Source organism: Cherax quadricarinatus, chromosome 52, assembly GCF_038502225.1.
Source record: "Cherax quadricarinatus isolate ZL_2023a chromosome 52, ASM3850222v1, whole genome shotgun sequence".
Taxonomy (NCBI): Eukaryota; Metazoa; Arthropoda; class Malacostraca; order Decapoda; family Parastacidae; genus Cherax; species Cherax quadricarinatus.
In genome coordinates, this window is record NC_091343.1 from 26,618,486 (window position 1) to 26,635,768 (window position 17,283).

Genomic DNA, 17,283 nt, shown 5'->3' on the forward strand with positions numbered 1-17,283 from the left:
ATATTACGATATAAAACGTTCATATATGGATGCTCAGGCCCACACAACTTAAACCAGTCTCATCAACGTATTTCCTCCCTTCCTGTTTCGTCTTCTACACTTCTGTTTATCTACTTCAGATTTGTACATCCTCTTAGTTGACGTATCCTGATCATCCTGATTGAATTATTTCATTCATATCACCACACAATATCCTAATTTCTTCATGCCTTATTATAGATAATATTTGCATCACATAATATTTGTCTCACAAACATTATGTTATATTTGTGTCACAAACTGATCTCATATACAATATCTCCAAGTCTTCCATCCCTATCTTCACTCTACTGGTCAAATGTTTCTTCCAAGATACCTTAGTATATTTTTCATTTTGACCCCATTAATAAACACCTTTCTTTCCACAGATCCCTTAGCACTCCACAAATCAATATTCCTCGTCTTTCTATGATTAGCATGGTTATTCATTTTCCAACCTGTTAACACATCCGTTCCCTATTTCTGTTCTTTTTCTCTACAATTCGTTTCCAATTTCTGTATTTTTCCCTTCAATATGACAACCAATCTTTCATTGCCTTACATTTGGCTAACATTCACCATCTTGCTCTTTTCTAAGGTTGCTTCTATTTTCCTTCCACATACCATCTCAAACCTTCCCACTTACGTCGGCAGCTTTTTTTCCGAATCTTCCAAAAACCACCGCACCACCTCCCAAATGACATCAGATTCATTATATTTCATCCAGCATCTCACTCGGACACTTTAGTATTTACTACTTTTACTTATACCGTTTCATATATACCATAACTTGATCGCTACTTTCTTCATACATTTGTAAAAGCTTGTGACAGTGTTTCTCTGTACTGATATTATGTAAATAAGGCACAGTGCAGGTTTTAGAATCGTATTAAGGAATATGTTTCCACTACTAGGAACTTCGGTTCATACATTTACTAACACAATAAGGGTATACATAGAGGTTAGGCAAAGGTCGTCAGTTGAAAGACCCAAATAACTGAGGTTGTATATGAGCAGCTAGCAGGGTAGATGAGGTTAGTTGATGGTATTATCAGGTTTATGGAGAACTAACCTACACTAACAACATAAGAAAGGAGGAACACTGCAGCAGGCTGTTGGCCCATACTAGGCAGGTCCTTTACAATCCATCCCACTAACAAAACATTTGCCCAACCAATTTTCAATGCCACCCAAGAAATAAGCTCTGTTAACCCTATCCACTCATATGCAAGTCCCACTCAAATCCAACCCCTCTCAATCATGCATTTATCAAACCTAAATTTGAAACTACCCAAGGTTTTAGCCTCAATAACCCAACTAGGTAGACTGTTCCACTCATCAACTACCCTATTTCCAAACCAATACTTTCCTATATTCTTTCTAAATCTAAATTTGTCTAATTTAAATCCATTACTGCGGGTTCTCTCATGGATATATATTCTCAAGACCTTGTTAATATCCCCTTTATTAATACCTATCTTCCACTTATACACTTCGATCATGTCTCCCCTCATTCTTCGTCTAACAAGTGAATGTAATTTAAGGGTCTTCAATCTTTCTTCATAAGGAAGATTTCTAATGCTATGTATTAATTTAGTCATTCTACGCTGAATGTTTTCTAACGAATTTATGTCCATTCTGTAATATGGAGACCAGAACTGAGCTGCATAATCTAGGCGAGGCCTTACTAATGATGTATAAAGCTTTAACATAACCACTGAACTTCTGTTGCTTACACTTCTTGATATAAATCCCAGTAATCTGTTTGCCTTATTACGTATGCTTAGAATTCAGAGATTGTGAAAACCTCGAGAGTTCTGAGAAATAGTATTTGTAATAGGATTTTCTGATGATTCTAAACATAATTCGCTACTGTGGTCGATTTCTTTGATAATAAGATTCGTTCTAGTAAATTTATGAGTTGATTCTCAATGTTGCCTTGTATGCCGATCCCTTACCTGGATAAACTTGATTTAAATGTCTACCTGAATCCAACAAATGAAGATAATTTTCAAAGTATTATTAACATCACGATGACAGAACTAAGAGTGGAATCTTTACCAGATTCTTCTTAAGAATCCACAAGATTTTTTCCACTTCCGTATCTCTCGGGGAACAATGTCTTCAGTGACCTACGTCACTAGCCACAATATTCAGTGATCGACAATAGTTTATATTGTTCATCAAGTCAACGAAGGCAGCAACACCCTTTCTAATACCTTTGAGGAAGCCAATATCAGGAATACTAATATTTCACTAATATTACATAAAAAAAAGAAAAACTGATGGACACCGCTGCCGGCATTTATTCCATACCACGTGGAGGCTGTGACTGTTTTTCTGAAGGAAGCCATTGCACATAAATATTACGAAAACATAGACTCACCAAGTTTGGAAACCCTTCTGCCTTTTGGGTGGGCATAAGGTGCAAGATGATCGTGCTCTGAGGGTCGAGGTCCCATCATCTGGTGGTGGCGACGCCGCACTGTTGAAACAGGACTTTGCCCTCCAGGGGAGTCCTTTCAATAGCAATAACATGTCAGGTTTGTGCTCATATGAGTGAACTTGTATATTTTCTAATGACGCTAATCGCAGTATTGGCAAATTCTGTTTTCATACTAAAATGTTTCATATTTCCACAAATGTACAGTATAAGTAGTGTTGCTGGAGAGATTACAAAGTACAGTATTTTGCAATATTGTTTAGGGAATGGATTTCTCACCTCTTGTTGGTCATCATAAACACTGCTAACAGATGGAGCTTTTCTGATGGCAGAAGTGATGGAAGAAGAAGTTGCCTTTTTCTTGAAGAGTCCTTTCCTTCCCTTCCCTGCCTCTCCTCCCTCCTCAGCTACAGCTGGAGGAGACTCCCGATATGTGTCCTCCTCCACTGTGACTCGCCTAAATAGTAAAAAATCTAGATTGTCAGGAAACTACGAAGATTACCATATTGTTTCTCAGTAACACATAAATAATATTATGTCCTGAATATTACCAATATACTTTCCCATAATAAATTCACAGAATTTAATTTTGTCTAACACAGAACCCAACATAAGGCAAGACCAGCTTGTGAACTATTTCGCTACTTATTTTATTCATAAACATTCTTTAGCTGGTCAGTGCAAGTGGGAAAGATGAAAAAATCATCACCAGCATAGCGCCAGCGGCCTTAGAACAAACGCCAAGCTTGGCTGGGCGCCAGTCTTCTCGGGGAGGTGTGGATAAATCAGCGAATTTTGTACCAAAGGTCGTAGATTCGCGTCTCCTCCAGCCTGAACCAAATGTTTGAAACATACACACACACACTCAGATATATATATATATCTATATATATATATATATAGATATATATATATATATATATATATATATATATATATATATATATATATATATATATATATATATATATAAACAAACACTGATCTCTGGCTGAAGGAGACTCGAACCTACGAACCTTGGAACAAGGTTCGCAATGCTTTACCAATCTACCCACACTGGACCAATACCTTGGAGTCCAGCTTGCGCTAGACTTTGATCCAAGGCAGCCAGCTTTCAGGGAGAAGGCTTACAGCTTTTTATCTCATCCCCTGCATGCATCAGCCTTACTAGAGATATTAACAATGCAAGGAATTCGCAAGAGCAGGCGAAATATTTCGAAATATTTCGCCTGCTCTTGCGAATTCCTTGCAAATTTGTCCAATGTATTATTAAATTCTTCCCAAATTCTATTAATTATAAATGGATCTAATTTATATAAACCAAAGGAAATATTCATATTATTGTCAAAACTGATATATATATATATATATATATATATATATATATATATATATATATAAATATATATATATATATATATATATATATATATATATATATATATATATAAATATATATATATATATATATATATATATATATATATATATATATATATATATATATATATATATATATATATATATATATACATATATTCTGGGTAGTAGGTTGGTAGATAGCAACCGCCCAGGGAGGTACTACCGTCCTGCCAAGTGATTGTAAAACGAAAGCCTGTAATTGTTTTAGATGACGGTAGGATTGCTGGTGTCCATTTTTCTGTCTCATAAACATGCAAGGTTTCAAGTATTGTCTTGCTACTTCTACTTACACTTAGGTCACACTACACATACATGTACAAGCATATATATACACGCCCCTTTGGGTTTTCTTCTATTTTCTTACTAGTTCTTGTTCTTGTTTATTTCCTCTTACCTCCATGGGGAAGTGGAACAGAATTCTTCCTCCGTAAACCATGCGTGTTATAAGAGGCCACTAAAATGCCAGGAGCAAGGGGCTAGTAACCCCTTCTCCTGTATATATTAATAAATGTAAAAGGAAAAACTTTCGTTTTTCCTTTTTGGCCACCCCACCTCGGTGGGACACGGCCGGTGTGTTGAAAGAAAGCATATATATATATATATATATATATATATATATATATATATATATATATATATATATATATATATATATATATATATATATATATATATATATATATATATATGGTAATATTTGAAAGAAGTAAACAAAATAGTATGATGACCTGACAACCCTGGTGGTCTGTAGCTTCTGCCTCTGTTTGTGAGGTCGATCAGCAGAGTCAATGAGACCTGAGAGTGCTACCCTGCGGAACACTCCGCCATGACTCTCGCGGATGTATCCCAACAGTTGTCGTACATCACAGTAAAGTGCCTGTAATGGTAACGAAAAGATTATAATAACTGTTGTGCTATATTTTTTTGTTTTATTTTCTTCGCGTGTATGGATTTAATACTAACTGAGATCTCATAAACTATCTACCTAGGATGTATACACGTGGAAATGTGTTTTTCTATTTATGTACTCCGAGAACTTAATGACTAATTTATGGACAAAAATGTTCTTTACTAGTGGTGAACAAGATGCATACAACCTTAATTATCCTCATGTTCATACACAACACATTTATCCACCCATGTAACTTGATTGTATCATGGATACATAAACTTAGAGATGTTAATCTTTCTATGAATGTGATCTGGGAATTTACTTTAATATCTGTTTATAATGAGTGACTAAGCTTTCATTGGTGGTGAATTTGTTATTTGCAAAGTAATGGCTCTCGTGTAATTGACAGACTTTAAATCAACGACGTGTATCAAGGGTAAATATGTTGAAAGAATTATATCCTTCAGTGTATTTACGCTGAGTAAACTACAAACCTTTTGTTAGGTATTAATTAAGGTGGTTTAGAAAGACACGTAAGCAAACACTATAACATATTTATTAGAAAACGTTTCGGTCCTGGGACCTTGATCACTTCTGATCAAGGTCTGATCAAGTGATCAAGGTCCCAGGACCGAAACGTTTTCTAATAAATATGTTATAGTGTTTGCTTACGTGTCTTTCTAAACCAACTTGTCGGTATTTATTACCAAGGTTTATACCATTAATTAAGGTATCTTAATACCTAGCTTTTCTGTTCCTCATTTAGTCATCATGCATTATACCTAATAACAGCTGACATGTAAAAGTCGTGCTTAATTTCAAGTTTAAAATTGTTTACCAATAATATAATACATGCCATATTCTCTGGATTCTTCAGTTCTTTGCTTGTCTTGACAAAACGGGATACCAGAGCCTTAAATACAGAAGCAATCAGCTGACCTTCAATGCCCCTGGAACCAGCACCTCCCAGAGAAGCTCCGAAATTGGTGGCATAACCTCCTTGCTGGTTGTCAACACCTTTTCCTGAGCCTGTCCGCTTCTGGCCTACAGGAGAAACTTGAGCATCTTTATTGGATGCAAGAAAGAGAGAGAACTAAGTGTCTGTGATCACGAGAAAAACGAGATAAAGCGATACTTTGAGGTTCCTAGATTAACAAAATATACATATTGTTGACGATGAGAATTCATCATATTGTAACTAGAAAAAAGGACGAGAAGAGTTAACTGGGAAATACTTTGATGTCTGTTTGTTACTTCTATAATTCTATGTGCATCACACACACTGTTAATTTTCTGAAGAAACACTTAAGGATGTAAATACTGCAAATACAAATAATAATAACAATTAAATTGTCAAAAAAATCATTTATCAAATACTATAAGCAATTAACGAGAAGACAACTTTGTTTGAAGGTAAATTTAATTAAAAGGCCAACTGGGTGTAGTTTGGGATGTAAAACAGAAATCACTTGGAAATCCGTTATTTTTATTTTTAGTCCCATTAGAGAAAAGATAATGCATATTACTTAATTTCTTGCCCAGATGTGTGAAGTGATGAATGGTTTGAAAAACCGACAAGTTGAAGATTGAGACACTTATGCAGCATATGGGAATCTTTACTCAGGAAACGTTTCGCCACAAAGTGGCTTCATCAGTCCAATACAAAGAGGAAGGCGTAAGGAGAGGAGGAGAATGAGGTAATCAGTCCCTCAACCTGGAGTCGATGTGTTCAGTCCATCAATCTTGTAGAATGTACAGACCTACTTCGACTAGTGGATGGTACCACTATGACCCCGCCTCCATCTGCTTCACGTCACCTCACTACAGTATATAAGCCACGTCTACGGCCCTATGCTGTACATTCTACAAGATTGATGGACTGAACACATCGACTCCAGGTTGAGGGACTGATTACCTCATTCTCCTCCTCTCCTTACGCCTTCCTCTTTGTATTGGACTGATGAAGCCACTTTGTGGCGAAACGTTTCCTGAGTAAAGATTCCCATATGCTGCATAAGTGTCTCAATCTTCAACTTGTCGGTTTTTCAAACCATTCATCACAACTGTCAGACACGGCAGCATCATGGGGTCTTGTTACAAAGAATTCTTCAACACTTGTTCAACCTTTGGACGAAGACCTACTTCGACTAGTGGATGGTACCACTATGACCCCGCCTCCATCTGCTTCACGTCACCTCACTACAGTATATAAGCCACGTCTACGGCCCTATGCTGTACATTCTACAAGATTGATGGACTGAACACATCGACTCCAGGTTGAGGGACTGATTACCTCATTCTCCTCCTCTCCTTACGCCTTCCTCTTTGTATTGGACTGATGAAGCCACTTTGTGGCGAAATGTTTCCTGAGTAAAGATTCCCATATGCTGCATAAGTGTCTCAATCTTCAACTTGTCGGTTTTTCAAACCATTCATCACAACTGTCAGACACGGCAGCATCATGGGGTCTTGTTACAAAGAATTCTTCAACACTTGTTCAACCTTTGGACGAAGACCTACTTCGACTAGTGGATGGTACCACTATGACCCCGCCTCCATCTGCTTCACGTCACCTCACTACAGTATATAAGCCACGTCTACGGCCCTATGCTGTACATTCTACAAGATTGATGGACTGAACACATCGACTCCAGGTTGAGGGACTGATTACCTCATTCTCCTCCTCTCCTTACGCCTTCCTCTTTGTATTGGACTGATGAAGCCACTTTGTGGCGAAACGTTTCCTGAGTAAAGATTCCCATATGCTGCATAAGTGTCTCAATCTTCAACTTGTCGGTTTTTCAAACCATTCATCACAACTGTCAGACACGGCAGCATCATGGGGTCTTGTTACAAAGAATTCTTCAACACTTGTTCAACCTTTGGACGAAGACCTACTTCGACTAGTGGATGGTACCACTATGACCCCGCCTCCATCTGCTTCACGTCACCTCACTACAGTATATAAGCCACGTCTACGGCCCTATGCTGTACATTCTACAAGATTGATGGACTGAACACATCGACTCCAGGTTGAGGGACTGATTACCTCATTCTCCTCCTCTCCTTACGCCTTCCTCTTTGTATTGGACTGATGAAGCCACTTTGTGGCGAAACGTTTCCTGAGTAAAGATTCCCATATGCTGCATAAGTGTCTCAATCTTCAACTTGTCGGTTTTTCAAACCATTCATCACAACTGTCAGACACGGCAGCATCATGGGGTCTTGTTACAAAGAATTCTTCAACACTTGTTCAACCTTTGGACGAAGACCTACTTCGACTAGTGGATGGTACCACTATGACCCCGCCTCCATCTGCTTCACGTCACCTCACTACAGTATATAAGCCACGTCTACGGCCCTATGCTGTACATTCTACAAGATTGATGGACTGAACACATCGACTCCAGGTTGAGGGACTGATTACCTCATTCTCCTCCTCTCCTTACGCCTTCCTCTTTGTATTGGACTGATGAAGCCACTTTGTGGCGAAACGTTTCCTGAGTAAAGATTCCCATATGCTGCATAAGTGTCTCAATCTTCAACTTGTCGGTTTTTCAAAACCATTCATCACACTTGTTCACCTGGACGAAGACCTCAGACCACGACCCCGCAGCATCATGGGGTCTTACATTCTACAAGTTATGGACAAAGAATTCTTCAACACTTGTTCAACCTTTGGACGAAGACCTACTTCGACTAGTGGATGGTACCACTATGACCCCGCCTCCATCTGCTTCACGTCACCTCACTACAGTATATAAGTATATAAGCCACGTCTACGGCCCTATGCTGTACATTCTACAAGATTGATGGACTGAACACATCGACTCCAGGTTGAGGGACTGATTACCTCATTCTCCTCCTCTCCTTACGCCTTCCTCTTTGTATTGGACTGATGAAGCCACTTTGTGGCGAAACGTTTCCTGAGTAAAGATTCCCATATGCTGCATAAGTGTCTCAATCTTCAGATGTGTGAAGATTTGAGCATTCATCAGGCAGATTAACATTAACAGTTTTTGTGGACAACTTTGAGCTCTCTTTTTCACAACCTATATTGGCACTGAGAACCTTTTATTAAGTTCCACTTTAATCGTGAAAGCAACAAACACCTTTCTAAGAAAGACAAAGCATGACAATCATTTACAGAATTTTGCACAAATAACCCGCACATAGAAGAGAGGAGCTTACGACGATGTTTCGGTCCGACTTGGACCATTTACAGTCACACTGTGTGCGGGTTAATTGTGTATCGTTCCAGTCACGGTATTGTGCCTTGTTTTGTTATATATAAATTTAGATATAATAATAATGCACACCCATGTAATAAAATAAAATGGTTTCTTGGCTACAAATGATTTCCTTCTAAATCATTAAGCTGTCACTTAATCTATCAGTCACTTGCAATACATGCATAACCACCACTAAAATGAAAATAAAAAATGTATAATCAATAAAATCCGTGATAGAATTAAAAATACAAAGTTATGTATGATATCTACAAAGCAAAAATATTTTTTGTACTATAATTCATATTGTTATTTCATACCGATTATTCTTATAATTATATACTTTTTGCTTACCAAATTGCTAAGTGTACGAGAAGTTCAAAAATTTGAACACTGTTAATTGACACTTTTTTTTTTTGGCCTTATGTATAGATTTTCCGGAAACGTTGTCAATAGAACAAAACTGTATGAAGCAAATCCTGGGAAAAGAATGAGACGTATGGCGACGACAGTATTGTCAGTGGTGGTCGGTGATGACTTGGGAGGTTATCATAAAGGACAAAGGCTAGTTACAACTGAAAGCATACGGACATACGCAGACAAATGGTTTGAGAGAAAATGGAAGGGTAGAGAGGGGAATCGAGAGGCGAGGGAAGCTTTACTGCGTGGCATAGTGGCGAATTTGAGAGACGTGGATCGAGAGAACATGGAAGGTTGTATCGGAGGAGGAGGTTTACAAGGCTTTTCAGGGACAGGCACTGAGGAAATCGCCTGGTTGAGATGGGATACCAGGTGATTTTTATGTAGTTCATTGGGAACTGTTAAAACACGTGTTGGTTCGACTTTACAATTTAATGAAAATTAGACGTAGGATGGGCGGTGAGTCGGGGTTGGGTGTTGTAGTGTTGGTGCCAAAGGCCGAGGTCCACGAATCTTTGGAAGCATATAGACCCATCATGTTGATGGGGGCGGATTATAAGATTTTTGCGCGTATTTTGACAAACCGGATGAAACAGGTTTTAGACAAGGTAATATGGGAAGGGCAATACGGGATTCCTGGAAGGTCTATGAGAGATAGTCATCGACGCCTCAAAAGTTTCGTGGATTATTGTAGTGGAGGCGGAGTCGTAGGATTAGATTGGGAAAAGGCTTTTGACAATGTGGATAGGGAAACATTATTAGCAACATTATTGAGGCAGGATTTCGGGGAAGAAATAGTAACATGGGTGCGTACGTTATATACGGAGGCACAGGTGCGGGTCCAGATCAATGGGAGGTTGGGGTCTGCGATGGGCATGGGGTGGGGGCTGCGGCAGGGGTGTCACCTCTCGCAGCTTTTGTTTGCCTGTTTGCAGGACCCCTTTTATAGATTGGTAATGAGTGGTGTAGGGGGGGAGGTTTGTGCGCATGGCGAAGCAGTAGGGGTTTTATGTTATGTGGACGATACCGCCATCTAGGTGCGTAGTAGGAATAGTTTGGCGTTCGTTAATAAGGTTATAGAGTTTTTTAGTGATGCGTCTTCCATGCACATTAATAGAGAAAAATCCAAACTTTTGGAGGTGGGGTCCTGGGTGGGGGGGACGTTAGGTAAGGTGTATGGGTGGAGAACCGTTGAGCAGTTAAAGATCTGCGGTGTGTATTTTTGCAATGACGAACAGGCGGCGCGTGCATTTAATTCGTCGACTGTAGTAGCAGCCGCAATACGTAGGATGGCGGGATGGCGACGGGGTGATGTAACATTACACCAACGAGTAATCGTTGTCAATGTACTGGTGTATAGTAAATTATGATTTGTTTCGGCAGTCTATCCATTGATGACGGATGATGTGTTGCGGTTACAGAGGAAGGTTTTGGATTTCATATGGGGTTACCGTAGACATTGGTTAGCGAAGGACGTCGTTATGACGCATGTAGCTAAGGGAGGATTGGGGCTGATACCACTACACAGTCGCCTAATGAGCATATACATACGACAGGAATTCTTGACAAGGGATTGGGTCAGGGGAGCGAGGGTTGACGCGGTGATGAGGGAGGTTCGACGATGGTGGGTGGGGAAAGAGTAATCTTGTATTTAACATAGGTGTAAAGGGATATAATGCACAGGGGATGAGGGACAGTTTGTGTCAGTACAAAGTTAAACGTTCAGTGTGTTTTTCGACAATGAAAATTTATAATTTCTGTGGAAGATACGATACTGTGTTCTTTTATTTTTCTAATGTATTGTATTGTCTTTAATAAAATATAAAAAAAAATCCTGGAAAATTTATTATTTGACTTAAATCAATACAAATTGTTACTTCACTTAAGTATATACAATATTACTTCAGAAAATACACCGTTCTACTTGACTTCCGTAAACTCAAATTGTTGTTTGACTTAAGTAAAGACTGAGTTACTTGAATTAAAACAATATAACGTTTTAATTCATATATCTGCTTCATTTTAATTTCGTGATTATTTTTAAAACCCAAAATATTATCATAAGATTAATTTTTAATATTTAATTTTCACTTTAACAATAAATATACCATGCACACTATGTATCTTATATGTCTTATACACTATACATTTATGTATTATATTCGCTTTACAGTTTGCATACAGTATAAGCTCTTCACCTCGTCTACGGCATAAAAATGTTGCATCGCTACTAATTATGTAACCTATCTATAAAACTAAATTCAAAATGAGAACTACAGATTTAAGTGCTCAGTGAGCATTGTAAATAAAAAATACCTCGAGGGATTACTGGAAAATCTGGCTCATTCAAGCAAGGAAAAACAGTGGAAAGTATTACGATATTATACGACCTCTTGTACATGCTGGTTAAATAAGATTATTTAATTTTTCGTAAATCTTAGTAAAGGTTGCTTTGGAGCAATGATCGTTTTGATGCAAAATAAAATATGGCAATAAGAATTTGTCTAATTATATTACACTGTTTTCCCTGGAAGGAGATGTGATCCACTTTCCTCAAGTGCTTCATATATGCTCATAGGAATACATACAACTTTATGAAAAATTGACCGTGTTCCTGTTTTTCTGGAAATTACTGGAAATAAAAGTAATGAAATCGAAAGAATGTATCAACAAATCACTTATGATTTATAGAAATTAATAGGAATTCTTTTATAACATTAAATATTTGAGATGCTACTGAACTTCACAATGTTTTATAATATCAGAATAATTACTTACTCATTGGAGAGAGTAGCGAGCCAGGGTCAACACAGAAACCAAGAAATGCATGGAAGAATTCAAGAATTTCTGTAATGGGCCGAATCTTGACATACATGTGGAGGAACCTGCGGAAGGTACTCTGATCATAGCGATACAGCCGTGCTAACAGGCTTTGTCCAGTGTACCGTAGAAAGTCTGCAGGAGGTCCCCGATGCCCATCACCACATCCATGTTGACATCCGAGATGACGGTAAATTCTGAAAGAACATTATGTTATGGGTTGGGTTCCAGCATATCACCAAGGTATTTTTATCAGAAAGTTTGAATAAAACAAAGCCTTTCGTAAGACTCAGAAATTCAAGTAAACTTCTTGTAATCTGCCCCAAATTGTCCTAAAAATTATTTTAAGTACATGTATATCAGTAATGTCTGTAAAGGTCAACAAATCCAAAACTACAAACACAACATAATATATATTTTATACACATTAAAATAACAGCAATACATACATATATATATATATATATATATATATATATATATATATATATATATATATATATATATATATATATATATATATATATATATATATATATATATAAACACTGATCTCTGGCTGAAGGAGACTAGAACCTGAAAGCTGGCTGCCTTGGATCAAAGTCTAGCGCAAGCTGGACTCCAAGGTATTGGTCCAGTGCGGGTAGATTGGTAAAGCATTGCGTACCTTGTTCCAAGGCTCGTAGGTTCGAGTCTCCTTCAGCCAGAGATCAGTGTTTGTGTATATTTCGCCTGCTCTTGCAAATTCCTTGTATATATATATATATATATATTGGTCCAGTATTGGTATATATTCGTAGGTTCGATATATATATTTCGCCTGCTCTTGCAAATTCCTTATATATATATATATATATATATATATATATATATATATATATATATATATATATATATATATATATATATATATATATATATATATATTATATTTAAATGTGGTCCACCTCTGGTGTAAATTGTGGGACCCATAGCCTCGGAGAAGTGGATAAAAAGGCTTCAAGGAAGAATATTTGGATTTCTTCCTGAAGCCGTTTGAATATTCCACTTCCCCTACCACCCCATCTTTTCATATTTTTTTTTACCAATAGGAATATTTTATTACATAATATGGTACAGAAGATTTAAGAGATACATTGTTAATATAAAGGTGACATATACGGTACATGTTGTTACGTGTGTATCACTGATTATAAGGCGAAAACCTCATCCAGTTCCTCAGAGCTGGGGCGTGTGCCAAAAATACATCAGGCATTACCCCTTTGAACAGCCGCACTGAGCCGCTGGAACAGAAAACTAGCTGCCCTGGGATCCCTAGTTACCCTGATGAGTCTTTTTCCCAGCTCCTTAAGGAATTTAGATGCATTCTTTCCCCATGAGCCAAGTGTCTCTGAGCCTATGGGAACAAACATATAATGATGGGCAAGTTCTCCATATTTTCTAGACTTTTGGGGCTCCATGAAGCTGGCAGATGTCCCTCCTTCCTCCCTGGTGTATTGGAGATAGGTATCAGCCAAGGCAGATGCACATGTATAGTCCCACACGACCTGCTTCCCGTCTGTCCAGACTTGAAGGGTGATACTATCTGGATGCTCCTGGCTACCATCAGATCTGCATAGCTGGGGTGGCTCCCTTACTGCTGGGCATCCGGGTGTTGTGAGGCTCCTTTTGATAATGTTATTAACCTTCTCATGTCGTGCAGTCTTTCCCTCGGATTTACGGCACACAAGACCATTGTACCCGAATCGGTCTGCTGCTTCACTGCCACAAATACACCTGTGTTCGGCGAGAACAGGGGCGGCAAGTCGAAGGGCAACACTGATGCGGATGGTCTGTGGGTCGAGGCGTGTGCCAAGGCTGGAGTTGGAAACAACCAACAGAAAGTCCCCTGCATGAGGAGCTCTCACTGCCAGGAGGCGGGCTCTATCCTTCCCTGACACACTCTGAAGCATTGTTGAGGCTATATTTTCCACTATTGGACCATCCCAGTGCGATTGTTTGTAGTTGTTGGGGGGAGCAGGTCTGGTTTCAGAGCCCGTTAGATTATCCCAGATCATGGCTCCGTCAATGAACTTTTGGTCCTGGACTCCATTCTTGTCCCTAAGATGTTCAGGGAGAATCGCTGCTACAAGCCCTCTGAATGCAATACATGAGGACAGAAAAGCAGGTAGCGCAATCTGTGATGACTTGCGGACACCAATGCCACCTAGTCTGACTGGAAGTGTAGCTTGGTTCGACTGCCCGTCTTCTAGAGTAAGGTTGAGTACTTTCGTAAAAATCTGCCTCAGGATACTGTCATATTTGTGCAGTTTAGGGTTATCATATGAAGGTGCACATCTTAGGAAATATGTCAACCTGGGCAGACTCAAGCACTTTGTGAGAAGGTACAAGGCATCGTGGGTGTCCAGATTGCCAATTCGTTGTTCCATTCTCCTTAACTCTTCCAATTTCTTTCTGAGAATTGTGTCAATGGCATTGCTTCCCAAAGGTGCTCCTAGCAAGACACTGTTTGTGGGGGCAATGACTGCTGTTCCTGGTAGTTTTGATCTCACTGCATTTATCACTTGTTGACTGACTGAGATGATTTCACATTTGGATGGATTCAGGATGAGACCCATTTCCTGTCCCCGTGTCATTACCTGTGTAAGATCATGTAGGATGGACTCCTTTGTACCTGCTAGTGTGCCATCATCTAAGAACCAGATGTTTAGCTCGCTGGTCAGTCTGACTGTGATTTCCTTAACTGCTATACAGAAGAGAAATGGTGCAAGAGGATCTCCTTGTTGGACACCCTCCGATGATGTGATTTCATGCTCTCCAAAGAGAAGCATTGATTCCTTGCTATACCCAGCTGCAACAAAAGGGAAGAGACCAGGGAAATGTTCTTGTACTGCTGCTAATACCACGTCTCTTCAGGAGATTGAATGCATTCTTGAAATCTAATTTTACCACTGCATTGTCCTCAGGCATGTTGTTGATATACGCCCTTGTTGCATGAACCGCTGCTTCACTTCCTTGAGAGACCCCAAAGCCAAGCTGGTTTGGTTGAAGCATCATGGCTGCCTGTGCACGAATACTTTGGACAGCAGCTTTGGATACGAGGCGGCTTAACGTGTTGCCTACTGCAATTGGCCGAATTCCTCCATCCTTCTTTTTAAGTGCACAAAGTGTTGCACCAAAAAAGAAAGGTCTAATTTCATCAGGAATCAGACCAGTTAAGGAATTGTTGACGAACCTTGTGATCTCTGAAAGCAGTGTCTCTGCAATTTCCCCAATAACTGGATTAACCATTTCCTTTACATGCTGTGGCCTTATTCCAGTGTAACCTCCAGCAGAGCCCGATGGGAACGACATTATTGCTTTGTAAATGTCTGAGTCTTCCACAATCAATGGTTCCACAGTGGGGACAGAGGTGTTGTAACTGTTGGTGCCACTGGTTTCCCTGGCAGGGTGCTTTCCTCTAAGTGCTTCAGCCGTGTCAGCATCCTTGATTGCCCCCACTGTGTTGCCCTCTTCAATTTTCTTGCTCACCTGGACTCTGACTTTTTCACTGTCAGTGGAGTGAGTGGGGGTTCTGCCTCTCCCTTTTTTGTGTTGACGGGGAAGGCGAATGAGGTTATCAGCTCTAGGAAAATTTAATTATCATTGAGGTTAGCCTCTTTCCCCTTCTTTCTGGCACAGCTAAGCAGACATTGCCAAAAAGTAGCAAGTTGTGCCATGCCTTGATGATTGGTGGAGCATTTAAGATAGTGGAACCATCATTTACTTTTTTCAGGAGGTCTGCAAGTTTCCCAGCTGCATGTGGACGGGCTGCTTTGGGAATATGTGTGAGTGTCCTGGTACCTGTTGCTTGAATTGCTTCCAAGAGATTGTCTGATGAGATGAGATCTGTTGGAGTGGGTTCAGGTGCCTGAGGTGGCTCTGGATCATCACTTTCCACAGGAGGACATCCTGAACCAGGGCAACTACCGTGTTTGCGAAGGAAACCATTAGAGTTGAGACAACGAAGCTGTAAGCATGACCGACACTTGCCTCTCATAGTATTGCCAGCCGTGCCATTTCCCTGGCTGCTTGCTTTCTCCTGGTTGGCATCCATCTGCTAATTTTTTGTGACTAATGTTTTTTTGGTAAAAATGATTACTGCGGACCGATTTTTTCGACTTTTGTAGTAGGACACTTATGTTGTTATTGTACCTCTCACTTTTTATAGGAATGAACAAAACATGAAAGCTTCGAGATTACATTACAGAGCCTATGTCCATCACTTGTATATGAAATAATATTGTGAAAGTAGCTCATGTTTAAAGAGTACTGGGAACAATATATATATATATATATATATATATATATATATATATATATATATATATATATATATATATATATATATATATATATATATATATATATATATATATATATATATATATATACATATATATATATATATATATATATATATATATATATATATATATATATATATATATATATATATATATATATATATATATATATACATATATATATATATATATATATATATATATATATATATATATATATATATATATATATATATATATATATATATATATATATATATATATATATATATATATATATATATATATATATATATATGTATATATATATATATATATATATATATATATATATATATATATATATATATATATGTATGTATGTATATTTGTTTATTTATTTATTTATTTAATTATTTATTAACACATCGGCCAAAAAGGAAAAACTTTCACCATCATTCACTCCATCACTGTCTTGCCAGAGTGCTGCTTACACTACATTATATAAAACTGCAACATTAACACCCTTCCTTCAGAGTGCAGACGCTGTACTTCCCATCTCCAGGACTCAAGTCCGGCCTTCATAAATATTACTTTACTCACACTCCAACAGCACGTCAAGTATTAAAAACCATTTGTCTCCCTTCACTCCTATCAAATACTCCCATGCATGCCTGCTGGAAGTCAAAGCCCCTCTCACACAAAATCTTCTTT

General features: G+C 38.4%; 1 protein-coding gene across 1 annotated transcript in view; it reads right to left on the bottom strand.

The window, feature by feature from the left end:
- LOC128696898 (protein unc-80 homolog) overlaps nt 1-17,283 on the bottom strand; it is a 1,079,316-nt gene that overhangs the window by 476,720 nt on the left and 585,313 nt on the right. The window contains exons 24-28 of the mRNA XM_070095999.1: nt 12,203-12,441; nt 5,632-5,819; nt 4,612-4,760; nt 2,741-2,918; nt 2,405-2,537 (exon numbers count right to left, since the gene is read on the bottom strand). Coding sequence (XP_069952100.1) covers nt 2,405-2,537; nt 2,741-2,918; nt 4,612-4,760; nt 5,632-5,819; nt 12,203-12,441 — 887 coding nt within the window. The remainder of the gene's footprint in view (nt 1-2,404; nt 2,538-2,740; nt 2,919-4,611; nt 4,761-5,631; nt 5,820-12,202; nt 12,442-17,283) is intronic.